Below are 12804 nucleotides of genomic sequence, written 5' to 3'. Positions count from 1 at the left end.
ACATCTACAAGAAGGTATGGTCACCATGCTCAAGTATGCACGTGCGTGCACGTGAAATGAGCAAAATCCAAAAAACACTTGAATGAGCGCATCTTTTTTAAATACTTTTGGATTAAATACTTTAATATTTAGTATATTAAAATATATAGATTGTGTTGACAAGATGATATGGTCATTACACACATGCATTCACATGCGCACGCGTGCAATGCTAAAATTTGAATTAACTTTGTACACTTCTGGGTAAACGTAGTTAAAGTCTCAAATGCATCGAGTTTGTCTTATTTAATTAAGCTTACAGGGAATATGGCACCAAAAGGGAGTTGGGGAGCGTTTGGGGAACATCTGTAACGGTCCCCGTTACAATTAGCACTAGTTCTTCATTACTTCTCTTAGTATCAAGTACTCTCGTAGTTTACAACTGCATGAAGCATTGCAAGACCGAAATATTTTGCAAACCAAAATGGTAGTATAAATAGACAAAATTTTCGATGATCTCATTTTCAGGTCCAGAAGGGCTACTAACATCAATTATAAGGAATGTTTTGTTGTGAAAACAGTGAAAGAATATGTTAGGGACACATGTTTAGTAATATTTTGAGATGACGGTTTAAAAACATGGAGAAATAAATCAGGAAACATTTCTTGTGCGCAATATATATACAGTTTTTTTTTCAATGGGTGGCACTGTAGCTCTCAGGTTTGCCCCCAATATTTTTTTCAGAGAGCTACAGTTCTGCAGCTAATAGAAAAATAGAGCTCTACCTGTCTAAAATAGACAAAGTAAATCCTCATTATTTTTCAATGAATTAAGACTTCTGCTATGCAAAGTAAAATAATACTGTGCTTATTGCTATCATGATTTTATTACAATTTGTTTAATAACAGATTTTAAATAAGTCTCAGAATCAATTACTTTGAATATAAAACACTTTGACACTACAGGATAACTGATGCTGCATGTGAAAAGAAGATATGAAACAAAAGCCCGTGAGAAAATGTCAACATGAATCATTTATGAATGAAGATGGAGTCTTTAGCCTAAAATTTCTTGAGATAATCAGTGTTGCCTGGTTCATCCAATGAATCAGAATGATCACTCCATTTGCAGACTATCAGGTATTCTTTGGTTCTGTCAATACTTTGGACCTGAAAAAAAATATTGATTCAACATTTTTTAAATCTGACATACAGATTTCAGTGTATGAAAATACTTTAAGAAAGTCTGTCAGTATGTAAAGTAAAATTTCAAGGTATAATAAAATTCAGATCATGCTTATCATATTATATGTACAAGTAACATGAACTGTTTACCAATTTAAAAAAATGCATTTACATGGTCATTTCTCATTTTCAGGTTCCAATCTGAAGTATACAAGGGAAGAGTAAAATCTTTTTCATTCCTATTTACAAACACTTACTAGATCCAGAAGAATGTCCTGATTGCTTTTTGCACCATAATATGAATTTCAATCTGACACATAATTCTGAAAAATTGAGTGGAACACCATGATCACTGGATGGTCTTCTTCAAGCTGGCATGTCTTTGTCACAATATCTTGACTCTGCATTGTCATCAAAACTTTGCATTCCTTAAAATACAAAGACAATTTTTATAAACTAAAACAACAGACTTGATAAAAAGGCTAATATTAAAAAAAAACATGTCATTATTTACCCCTTTTTTTCGTTTTTAATTATTTTATGAAATTAAAACCCTTGCGAAAATTAGAACCTGCGACTTACTGTCAAGCAGAGGTGTCCAGAAATAAGATAAACGGCTCCTTTGATGGTAGGATAACCAGATGATGTAGATCAGTCACTGCAACAACAGAAATAGAACCTCTGTCGGCCGTGAAGTCACCTCAGGAAGAATGCCGAGAATATCTGAATGCTATGGATTCATGGTGTCATCATACTGTATATATCCACCACTGAAGCCTAAGATATAAATGTTACAAAGTACTTATAGTGATCATATTTCTAGTATTCCTAAAAAAAATGGTTTTATCTTCTTTTTTTTTATTGATAAGCACCACTGTGACAGCAAATTTTAAGTATTTTGTGAATAAAAAAATTGAATCCACAGCTTTTGATTTAATTTGATTGTGTAATGGTTACAATTGTTTGCTTACATTTGCTTGAAAATTTAATTAATTAGAAATAGCGGTAAATCTATTTCTGCATTATTTACCAATGGGAAAAACCCCTCCTTGGCGGTAGATACAATATTTTCCTGCAGGCCAGCTTGGCGAAATTCTATTTTCTTCCGTTTTCTTCTTAGCACAAAATTTGTAAAATGTAAAGGTGGGCTTTGAAATGATGTCAGCATTAAATGTGGAACTTGTGTGGTCCATCCTGGTGTCTTTAATATGATGTGTAAAACTGCCTTCATAAAACCCACTGGAACAGCCAGTTACATGTATCCAGGTACTTAATCTGGTAAAGGTGTCAGATGGCCATTTTGTTGAAATCATTCGATCTGAAGAAATAAATATTAGGTACCAAAAGCTTTTCTGAAATTAATTCATCTTATTCTTTAATCTCTATAAGATATACATGTATTTTTGTTACATTTGCCTCCGTTTGGCTAGGTTGAAGTAAGGACTTATTTGACCTTGACCGTGCCTTGGAGAAATAACATAAAATAGTCATGATGGAGCTTTTGGCACTCCAAACTTTTATGCCGAGTATGCAGATTCAATTTGATGTAAAATAATAAGGGAATTTTTGAAAATAAAAGAACATTTTTTAATTTTTAAGTTTGTACAATTTTCTATCATCACCGGACTTTCAGAAAAGTGTGGCATTCTCGACACTACATGTACGTAGTTAAAGTATCCCAAATGGCAAATAGATTCTCATTTGTTAAGAAATTAATAAATCAGAACTTTAAATTTTTTGTTGACGACGATGAAATGACCTAAGTCGTACCTCTTTGCTGTGCGAAATGCAGTTAATGAGTATTTATTACACTCGTTGACATTCTCCCAAATTTTTTCCCATATATATTACAACAGTGAATGAAAGCTTTGTAAATTTCAGATGCTTAATATGTAACATTCAGAACACCACACCTTATTGAAAGCCCAAGGATAACAGAGAGTTGTATATGTACTAAGTTAAATACCCCCCATCAAAATGAGTCGGACATCCGGTATAGAGATCCAGACCCTCGGGACAGCGACAAGTACACGTGTCCTTGACAAAGGCGGGGTTACCAGAGTTGGCACAGGTCAAAGAGAAACTGGTACACTGGTACACTTCAGACCTATAAACAGAATATAGTAAACTGAACATAAAGCGAAGAGCATTACCTAATACAGTAAAACTCGGTTTTACAGAAATTACATCCTATATCCTTTTAAAATTCCTTACATCCATTTTATTCATTATATATAAGGAATTTGCTTAATTTATATTGCTGAGAATACAAGATAACTTCTCTATTGTGTGAATTCACAATATCCATCATCGCATATTTGTATTAAACAAGTTTAACTGTATGAACTTTGACTTGCTTTTTGAGTCCTGATATACACCATATTAATTTGCATATTATTCCTTTTGTAAATCTGTAAAATAATTTATAATTAATTTGACTTACTCTCCTTATAGCTAATATCATTTGAACTGATAAATCTGTTTCACGGTTATATCATTGTTTTCTGTTCATTTGTAATTACAATAAGATTGTAACCACGCAATGACTTGGAGAAAAGGACAAACATTTTAAGGTGTGCAAGATTAATTTAAACGAATTACTCTTCAAGTTTAAACTGTAAGCTGTAGAGGGGTTGTTCCTGTTGGGCTTCAATGCTCTCTTTTGGCTGACCATCATGTCTTTAATACAGGGGATTAAATGTTTTCAGTATCCTGGTAAATTTTATGAAATGCAATGAACGATGGAAAAGCCTAAAAAAAAAACATACAAAATAGAGATATTAATGATTATCTGAAAGCTATAATGAACCTGTTACAATATAAAAAGGATTGGTACATTTTTCAAAATGTATTGCCTTGGCAAGTTGGCATTACAGTTGTATGAAAAATTATTATGTATGCAAGGATATTAATAGATTGTGGTGACCTACCAAACTAGCACCACCTTTAACTGCTAAACATCTGTATAGTGGTGGGATTCACTTCCACAAGCCTTCATGAAAATTACATGTATATATTTGTTAAACATGTATATATTTTGTTAAACAGAACAGAACAGAACAGAACATTTTATTTCTAATTTAGAGCCCATAACATTACATGTTAGACTCATGCTATCATGTAAATATTATGCTGGATAAAGTGGAAGGAAATTAAGGTACCAGCTAGGGGAATCATAATAAAACAAAATAAATACACAGGGGGTTTAATCCCTCCCCCTTTTCAACTTATATGATGAATGCATGGACAGCAAAATGCAAACAATACAGAAGCGTTAAACCTTTGTTTTATGTCAAATATATGCAATAGTAGGCCAGAGCACATGCTAATTGTTGATAGAATTATGATAAAAAATCTGGGGTGCTTTTACTGTATTAAATAAGGAGCGACATATAAAACATTGTATATCCTAACATAGATCATTCATATATACATTAGACTAGACAATAAAATTTTGATGTCGGTCCACGACAAAGGAAATATTGGGGGTCAATGTTGACTACCTCCACGTTCTTAAAATGTAAACATTTTTTAATCCAGTGATAACAGTGTAAATTTACGCAAAATAAATCAAATGAATAAAAAAATAAATAAAAAACAACTTTGGTTAACAGTAAGCATTGATGAAATAAGTTGTCATGATGTTAAACAAATAGATATGAGCAATTATTTCTCGAGATGGTTACTTACTTTGTCCTCCATTTTGAAATTGCGCAACGTCTAACAGTGAATCAACCGATGCCTGACCTCAATGTAGAGAGTGCGCGAACGGAATTGTGGGAAGGGGACCAGACTAGTTGTTTACTAGTCTCGTTCAACCAGACGCTCGGCTGTCTCCGTAAACTCCGACCAGCCTCTGGCTGGTCGGAGATTTACGGAGACAGCCGAGTGTCTGGTTGAACGAGACTAGTTGTTTACATTTCTACTTTTGTGGGTTCCGATAGATTAAACATGTTAAACGTTTAGTCTTCAAGTGCCACGACGAGCAAAAACATGGAGGGCCAAATTGAACTGTTCTCTTTTCGATCAATTGCTCGAGAAACAATAAACGGTAGGTGTTGAAATATAATTTCTACACGTGACGCTTCCTTTTTTCGAGGAAATGCGGGAGATGCCGGTAAATGATTCACGTTTCCTTGCTTGATGAAACAGATGCAACCCAATTTATTCATATCGTGTTCTGATTGAAGAAGATCTTATTTATTTTATGATTTTGTTGTTTGCTGTATCAATAAATCAGTGTTTTCCCCCTATTTTTGTAGGTTATGTATTTTGGTCCTTGTTTCAAGGTCTAGGACCTATGATATGGTTCTATCCTTTAAATGAACTCGACATATCCGGATATGAGGCATTTGCTGCCACCTGGTTCAGCCCTATCCTCCTTGGTATACCAGGCATGCTGTCACTGGTTCAGAATCGATGGGTCTTGGGTTTGCTTCGGCTTCTGATGGTTGGATCACTAGCTTCATTTCAGGCACCAACGACTCTAACCAGACTCATGATTCTTGCAGGGGGAGCTGGAGTTCAAATGCTTGTTTTAGCATCCACATTATGGAGTCCAGATGTCAAAATAAGGTAGGGTGCTTAGAAAATTCTACAAATGAGTCGGTGCAATGAAATAGCGCTCAGTATGTTCTAGTGGAGAGTTTGAGAATTGTACATAACTGAAATAATTGTGTATTTAATTCTTGCTGTTTATTTTGGTAGATTACTTCATTAAAGCAGATCTCTATTAAATTTTAATTATGATATATGGTGAACTTTTCTCTCAAAGCTACATTGTGACAATGGTCTTTATTCCAGGTCCTCCACATTCTGGGGTCTGTTTCTGGGGCTACTGTCCTTGATCACAAGCAGAATATTTTTTGCCTCTTTTATTCCCACATGGTGGAGCAACACTACAAACTCAGCAATCATTGCCATAGCTGTCATTTCCACCATAGATCAGATAATCTCAGGTAAATTTTGCAAAAAGCACATTAATAATTAAATTAGAGTTTCTTTTTTCCTTTTTAAAAATGTTTGCAAGATAGCTCAGTTGGTAGAACGCCTTTCTAGAGTTTGGTGACATGGGTACAAGTTTTGTTCCGGCCCATCACATTTTCTCCCTTCTTGTTATACATATGTAAAGAGTTCTTGGAAGCAATATTCACATGTGATGTTTCTAGAAAGTTTTACTCATTTACCCATTTAAGCTGCTATCATTATCTATTCATCCAAATTCATACAGGAGCAGACATTGTTAGCAACAAAGAAAAAGAGAGGCCTGAGCAGCCATATTGGTTACCCACAGCCTTTGGATTTGGAAGTCTTATCTATCTGACACACTGGTGTTTCGGGGAGGTGTCCTTGATTACTAGATGGGTAGTGACTGGCTATCCAGACCATGGGCCACTGCCTTATCCTTGGGGGTAATTTATTATAATAAATACTTAAACATGGTACATAAGATTTATTTTGTGTTTCATACCAGTTAAATACATTTTACTCGAGGGTATTTTGTATTATGGTTTGTAAACATTTTTATTTCCAGAATTGGTGTGTTCTTATGTCTTGTATTTGGATTTTACATGTCAGCATGTCGTCACGTAGCACAAAGTAAAATCTGGTGGCTGATAGGAGCTTTATCTTTAGCTGGACTGTATTACTTACCAACCTACCAGGGTTATGCAGGTCAGCTAAAATGATCAGATACAATAAAAAAAAACATAACAGTGTTAAAACCTTATTTTACACCAACATTGCCATTTATATTACCAAGTGCATGAAATCACAGGACATCATATTGTACAATGCTTCTCATTAATTACATGTATTTGACAATATTTATGATCAATTTCCACAGCTGGCCTAGTCTTGGCTGTATACACCATGTCCATTTGGCCAGAAATGGCAGACAGATTCAGTAGATGCCCTCCAGGAAGGTCACTTGTGGTTGCCGTGGCGACCTATCTTGTGGAGATTTTCTTCTTTGTGTGGACTGTGGCGTATAACTTTGTGCCTGGTGGTGTCTACACAAGGGAACACACAGATTATCTTATAGCAACAGTGATGTTAGGAATATTTTTAGGATTGTTTATTGGTAATCTTCTTATCTTTTTTTTCCTTTTTTTTACAGAATCAAATTGCTTTAATACATGAATTTACATACACTGTACTACCGGTTATATTGTTTCAAAATAGCAGTATTCTGTGTTTTAATGAGTTTTGTTTAACTCTGCATTTTGCATGCACTAATTTATTATGGAAGCCATAATAAAAAGTATTTTTAATAAACCTCTATGTATATTTTTAGTTTAAAGGAAAATATAATGAAAAAATAATCTGAGAACAAATTTTCAAATGAAATTTACAATAATTCATATTTCCAGGTAAATCTTTTGACCAGACCTTTACCGCTTTACCTGTAGTTGAAAAGAAGAAGATTTCACTTTCAAAAGTCAACATTAGTAAGTTTATTGCTTCTTGTGTATTTTTAATAATTTTCTTATAAATTAAAAACTTGCAAGATATATTGCAGATTAAAATAAAACATTTAATTTAAGATTTATTTTGTACAAATAGTATTTGCATGATGAATTAAATGTTTTTAACAAAGTATTAAACTATTCTTAATTTTGACAGTTTTGGGACTGATTTTGTGTTGTGGCTTGACTGGATTTGCCACAAGATACAGTCAGCAAAAGATTTCTCATCCTGCAAAGGTATTGATTGTATCTTGCCATATTATACATATAAAGCAATTGAATTTGATGAATTGTAATTTTCCCCTCTGAAATGGTGAAAACACAATCCTTGTTCCATACTCCTAAGTACTGATACCTTCAACTTGTTTCAACTGATGACATAGGTGATTAGTATAAAAAGACTAGAATATTTTTTCCTGATGATTCCATTTGAGAGGAACAACTCAATCTATTCTACTGAAAAATTTCCTGGTTTATTGACTGATGACATATTTTAAAAATAACGTTTTTTTTTGTTTTTTTTACATTGATCACTTTAATATTCAAAATAAATTTTGATGTAGATCACTGACATCTCTGGTGTAATTTTTCTATGACAGGTAGGACCTGAACCTGAATTTTCTGCCATGATTTGGACCTACCACTTTGGATATGACAATAAAGGCTGGCCAAGTCTGGAACGCTCAGCCAAACTTATTAACGAAACAGGTCAGAAAGAAGATTTAGAAGTCATCATAAAATAATCTCCATATTTCTTCTGGTTTAGTCAAAGTGACAGAAAAATTTTCAGATTTTATACTGATAATTTCTTCCTTCCAGGAGCTGATTTTGTGACCCTCCTGGAGAGTGATGCCTCCAAACCATTCCTGGGGAACAATGACCTCGGAATGTGGCTGGGAGAGAAGCTGGGAATGTATGTAGACTTTGGACCTGCAACAAAAACACACACATGGGGGTAAGTGATGAAAAACAGGTCTCATAAGTAAGCAATTTCAGAGTTTGCTAATGGAGAATTTGCATTTAAAACTTGAAACCAAAATTAACAGAACTTTTTCATAGGCAAAATATAAGCTAGAACTGTTGCATGAAAATATTTACTGAATGTAAGTGCATAAAATGCATAATGATTATGTATTCTACTTGTAGGAATCTGATATTATCCAAATATCCAATTGTGAAGTCTACTCACCATCTTCTTCCCTCACCACATGGTAAGTCAGCAGTTCTTAGAACACTCAAGTTTTCTGGAAGGCTTTAAAAGACACCATGTAATTATGAATGCAGTCCTTCAACTCTCTACAAATTTATTCATTGAACAGGAGAGCTGGCTCCAGCTATCACAGCAACAGTGGACTATGGAGGGAGACATGTGGACTATGTGGTCACTCATATGGGGAATGATAGAGACGTACTGGACCGAGAACTACAGGCCAAATTCCTGGCCAAGGAACTCAGGGAAAGGTAAATCTAGGTCAATACTCAAGGTTACAGTGTCTGAGGAGCAAAAGTATATTTTAGATAATTGAAAAATATGAGGATTTTCTGTACTAAAAGCTTTACATTGAAAAGTATTAGTAACTTTTACGATCTATAAAGTTCTTTGCAGTTTTTATCATACATCATGGTTTCAGACTTTTACTGTTTATAAAATTGATTCTTTGTGATTAATGATGGTAACACTAAATAAACGATGTCTGGTTTAAAAAAAATGAAGATGATTTTGATGTTTTGTCTCCACATAGCAAGAATCCAGTAGTTTTCCTCGGTTATGTGACCTCTGCCCCTGGAAGTCGTGACTACCGTGAACTATTGACCAGTGGAAATGTAAAGGACATTGATGAAACTGACAAAGGCAGATGGTGTGAATATATTATGTACAGAGGACTGAGAAAGTAAGTCAAGATCTCAAGGATATAGAAATTTGTAAAAATTTGAAATATATTTTGTGTAACAGAATACTTTGATATGTACATGTATGCATAAAAGTTATGGATGTCTTTGGTGGTCTAGTCAAATAATCAATGGTTTTGATTGAAATAGTCAATTACTCAGAAGAATTTTTCTCATCCTTTCAGATCTAATTTTAATGTTCACTTTGCCTTATGTAATCTTCAGCTGGTTTATGACTCTCCTCTGTCATTTCATACAGACTTGGATATGCTCGTATAACACACGGGGGATTGAGTGACACTGAGGTACAAATGGCCAAATTCCAGATCCCAAAGAATCCCGACAAATATGAAGATTACACAAGACTGACCACAGACCCCTCTCATGTGGATCCTAGTGTTCATTTTAATAAGAGGTGAATGTTGTAATTTCTTTCAGTTGAATGGGATTTTAAATAATAATTTTGAAAAAAAGTGGGGGGGGGGGCAAACATTTAGCTGGGATTTTTAGCTCACCTGAGCCGAAGGCTCAAGTGAGCTTTTCTGATCACATTTTGTCCGTTGTCCGTCCGTCTGTCCGTCCGTCTGTCCGTCTGTCTGTCTGTCCGTCTGTAAACTTTTCACATTTTCGACTTCTTCTCAAGAACCACTGGGCCAATTTTGACCAAACTTGGTACAAAGCATCCTTGGGTGAAGGGGAATTTAAATTGTTAAAATGAAGGGACATATCCCCTCGCAAGGGGAGATAATCAAGAAAAGACAAAAATAGGGTTGGGTCATTAAAAAATCTTCTTCTCAAGAACCACTGGGCCAGTAAAGCTGAAACTTATGTGGAAGCATCCTGGGGTAGTGTAGATTCTAAATTGTTCAAATCATGACCCCCGGGGGAAGGGCGGGGCCACAATGGGGAATCAAAGTTTTATATAGAAATATATAGGAAAAATCTTTGAAAATCTTCTTCTCAAGAACCACTGGGCCAGAAAAGCTGAAACTTATGTGGAAGCATCCTGGTATAATGTAGATTCTAAATTGTTCAAATCATGACCCCCGGGGGAAGGGCGGGGCCACAATGGGGAATCAAAGTTTTATATAGAAATATATAGGAAAAATCTTTGAAAATCTTCTTCTCAAGAACCACTGGGCCAGAAAAGCGGAAACTTATGTGGAAGCATCTTGGTATAATGTAGATTCTAAATTGTTCAAATCATGACCCCTGGGAGAAGGGCGGGGCCACAATGGGGAATCAAAGTTTTACATAGAAATATATATTGGAAAAATCGTTGAAAATCTTCTTCTCAAGAACCACTGGGCCAGTAAAGCTGAAACTTATGTGGAAGCACCCTGGGGTAGTGTAGATTCTAAATTGTTCAAATCATGACCCCCGGGGGAAGGGCGGGGCCACAATGGGGTATCAAAGTTTTACAAAGAAATATATAGGAAAAATCTTTGAAAATCTTCTTCTCAAGAACCACTGGGCCAGAAAAGCTGAAACTTATGTGGAAGCATCCTGGTATAATGTAGATTCTAAATTGTTAAAATAATGACCCCTGGGGGAAGGGTGGGGCCACAATTTGGAATCAAAGTTTTACATAGAAATATATAGGAAAAATCTTTGAAAATCTTCTTCTCAAGAACCACTGGGCCAGAAAAAGTGAAGCTTATATATATAGAAGCATTCTAGGATAGTGTAAATTCTAAATTATAGGAATCATGACCCCGGGGGAAGGGCGATGCCATTATAGGGAATCAAAGTTTTACATAGAAATATATAGGAAAAATCTTTGAAAATCTTCTTCTCAGGAACCACTGGGCCAAAAAAGCTGAAACATATGTGCCCATGGAAGGATCATGGGTTAGTGTAGATTTCAAAATGTCTAAATTATGATCAGTGGGGTAGGGTGGGGATGCATTATGTATAACAAGGGGGAAATCTGATAAAGAACAGAATGGTCAAAGCTTCTCAGGTGAGCGATGTGGCCCATGGGCCTCTTGTTGGTATTTACAGGTAATTTGAATTTTATTATTTTATAGATTTTCTTTTTAAACAAGAAATTTATTTTTTTTCTTTTTTTGGTCAGATTTGGATCCTTTCATCGTGGCCATGGTTATTTTTCTGACCATCAATTCCACATGAGCACACCAAAATACTTCCTGCCGTAGATTTAATCAAATCTTGCCATTCCTGACTTCCAGTATTTCCAATAGATTACAAACTGTATGCTTGCATATCTATGCAAAGACTGAATGATTCCTATAATTCATTGATGATATACCTGAAGCACCCATGTTCAAATTCCAATGACCTGCAGTAGTGTACTTGTATGCTTGTCCAATAATACTCAAGAATCTATCATGTGAATGGTATGCTATTGCTTGTGTACAAGTGGTGAAATTGTGTGAAAGGGTGAAGATGTGATTTAGCTTAGAGTAACCATACTCTAGTCCAGACCTACATTGTATGACTTTTTATATATCTAGTATTTTGCATGAGAGAAAATGGTTTGAAGCACAGTTGTACTTATTTTTTTTAGGAGAGAAAATATCACACCTAGAGCTTATTATTTTTATATCATATCAATCCAGACAGATTATAATTATCATTATAACATATCTCAAAGCAGACGTAGCTTCTGTCCTTATCATTCAGAGAATGCTTATAGTAAAGAACTTAAATATTTTTTCTTTCATGTTTTTTTTCTCATTGCTCTGGCTACTCTGACAGTTATATATTCACTCCCTGCACTTGAAGTATAAATCTCTAATTACATGGTGGATGGGTGGGCAGTGTTTTTGCTTGATTGTTTGTTTGTTTGTTTATTTTTTGTATTATTTATGTTACGGTCAGAATGTGACCTTATCTCATGTCCATATTTATTTCATTTGACAAGTTGTCCAAATCATGAATGTAAGTGCTAAACATGCTTAGAATACTTTTCAAACCTGATTTTTAGGTCACCTGAGTAACTCAGGTGACCTATTGCTATCCGTTTTCGTCCGTCGTCGTGCGTCGTGTGTCGTGCGTCGTGTGTTAACATTTGAACATTTTCAGCTTCTTCTCTGAAACCACTGAACCAATTTCAACCAAATTTGGTATACAGCATCTATGGGTAAAGGGGAACAAAAATTATGAATTTCATGGTCCCCGCCCCCCTGGGGCCTGAGGGGTGGGGCCAAAACCACTAAAATTATTGCAATCTTTAAAAATATTCTTCTTTACTCCTGGACATCAAGCAGGCAAACTGTTAGCATGAATGTGATAAGCATTGAGTCCTCTACCAAAATTC

The 12804-nt window shown here is 35.0% G+C and overlaps 1 protein-coding gene and 2 long non-coding RNA genes across 6 annotated transcripts; 2 read left to right on the top strand and 1 right to left on the bottom strand.

Moving 5' to 3' along the window:
- The first annotated feature begins 1015 nt into the window (after nucleotides 1-1015).
- Nucleotides 1016-2298, top strand: LOC134270402 (uncharacterized). Its single transcript, XR_009992826.1, has 3 exons — nucleotides 1016-1119; nucleotides 1358-1954; nucleotides 2224-2298. It is a non-coding gene; the product is annotated as an uncharacterized LOC134270402 (long non-coding RNA).
- LOC134270273 (uncharacterized) lies at nucleotides 1025-4955 on the bottom strand. Of its 4 annotated transcripts, XR_009992793.1 has the most exons (7): nucleotides 4855-4955; nucleotides 3766-3915; nucleotides 3131-3271; nucleotides 2195-2482; nucleotides 1747-1941; nucleotides 1315-1592; nucleotides 1025-1149 (listed from the first exon to the last, which is right to left on the bottom strand). It is a non-coding gene; the product is annotated as an uncharacterized LOC134270273 (long non-coding RNA). The 4 variants fall into 4 exon arrangements; XR_009992772.1 differs by having other exon boundaries at nucleotides 3131-3915; XR_009992780.1 differs by having other exon boundaries at nucleotides 1422-1592; nucleotides 3131-3915.
- Nucleotides 4956-5079: 124 nt separating this feature from the next.
- LOC134270180 (PGAP2-interacting protein-like) lies at nucleotides 5080-12463 on the top strand. The gene is made up of 15 exons (XM_062752401.1): nucleotides 5080-5215; nucleotides 5427-5739; nucleotides 5968-6122; nucleotides 6395-6575; nucleotides 6698-6837; nucleotides 7010-7246; nucleotides 7536-7613; nucleotides 7789-7868; nucleotides 8231-8339; nucleotides 8451-8586; nucleotides 8778-8842; nucleotides 8951-9092; nucleotides 9374-9523; nucleotides 9781-9936; nucleotides 11599-12463. Exons 1-15 carry the CDS (start codon nucleotides 5158-5160, stop codon nucleotides 11678-11680), a joined length of 2082 nt encoding a protein of 693 aa, XP_062608385.1. The 5' UTR covers nucleotides 5080-5157; the 3' UTR covers nucleotides 11681-12463.
- Nucleotides 12464-12804: the final 341 nt, after the last annotated feature.

Source organism: Saccostrea cucullata, unplaced genomic scaffold (genome assembly GCF_032062105.1).
Source record: "Saccostrea cucullata isolate Sc308-1 unplaced genomic scaffold, CSIRO_AGI_Scuc_v1 ctg15782, whole genome shotgun sequence".
Lineage (NCBI taxonomy): Eukaryota > Metazoa > Mollusca > Bivalvia > Ostreida > Ostreidae > Saccostrea > Saccostrea cuccullata.
Note: the sequence above shows the minus strand (reverse complement) of the source record. Positions and strands in the feature narration are given on the sequence as shown.

Excerpts from the sequence above, each read along its gene's own strand:
- LOC134270180 (XM_062752401.1), top strand. The coding sequence starts at position 5,158 with ATGGAGGGCCAAATTGAACTGTTCTCTTTTCGATCAATTGCTCGAGAA. Across the intron at positions 6,123-6,394 it reads CATAGATCAGATAATCTCAG|GAGCAGACATTGTTAGCAAC; the intron begins GTAAATTTTGCA and ends AAATTCATACAG. Across the intron at positions 7,869-8,230 it reads AGATTTCTCATCCTGCAAAG|GTAGGACCTGAACCTGAATT; the intron begins GTATTGATTGTA and ends TTTCTATGACAG.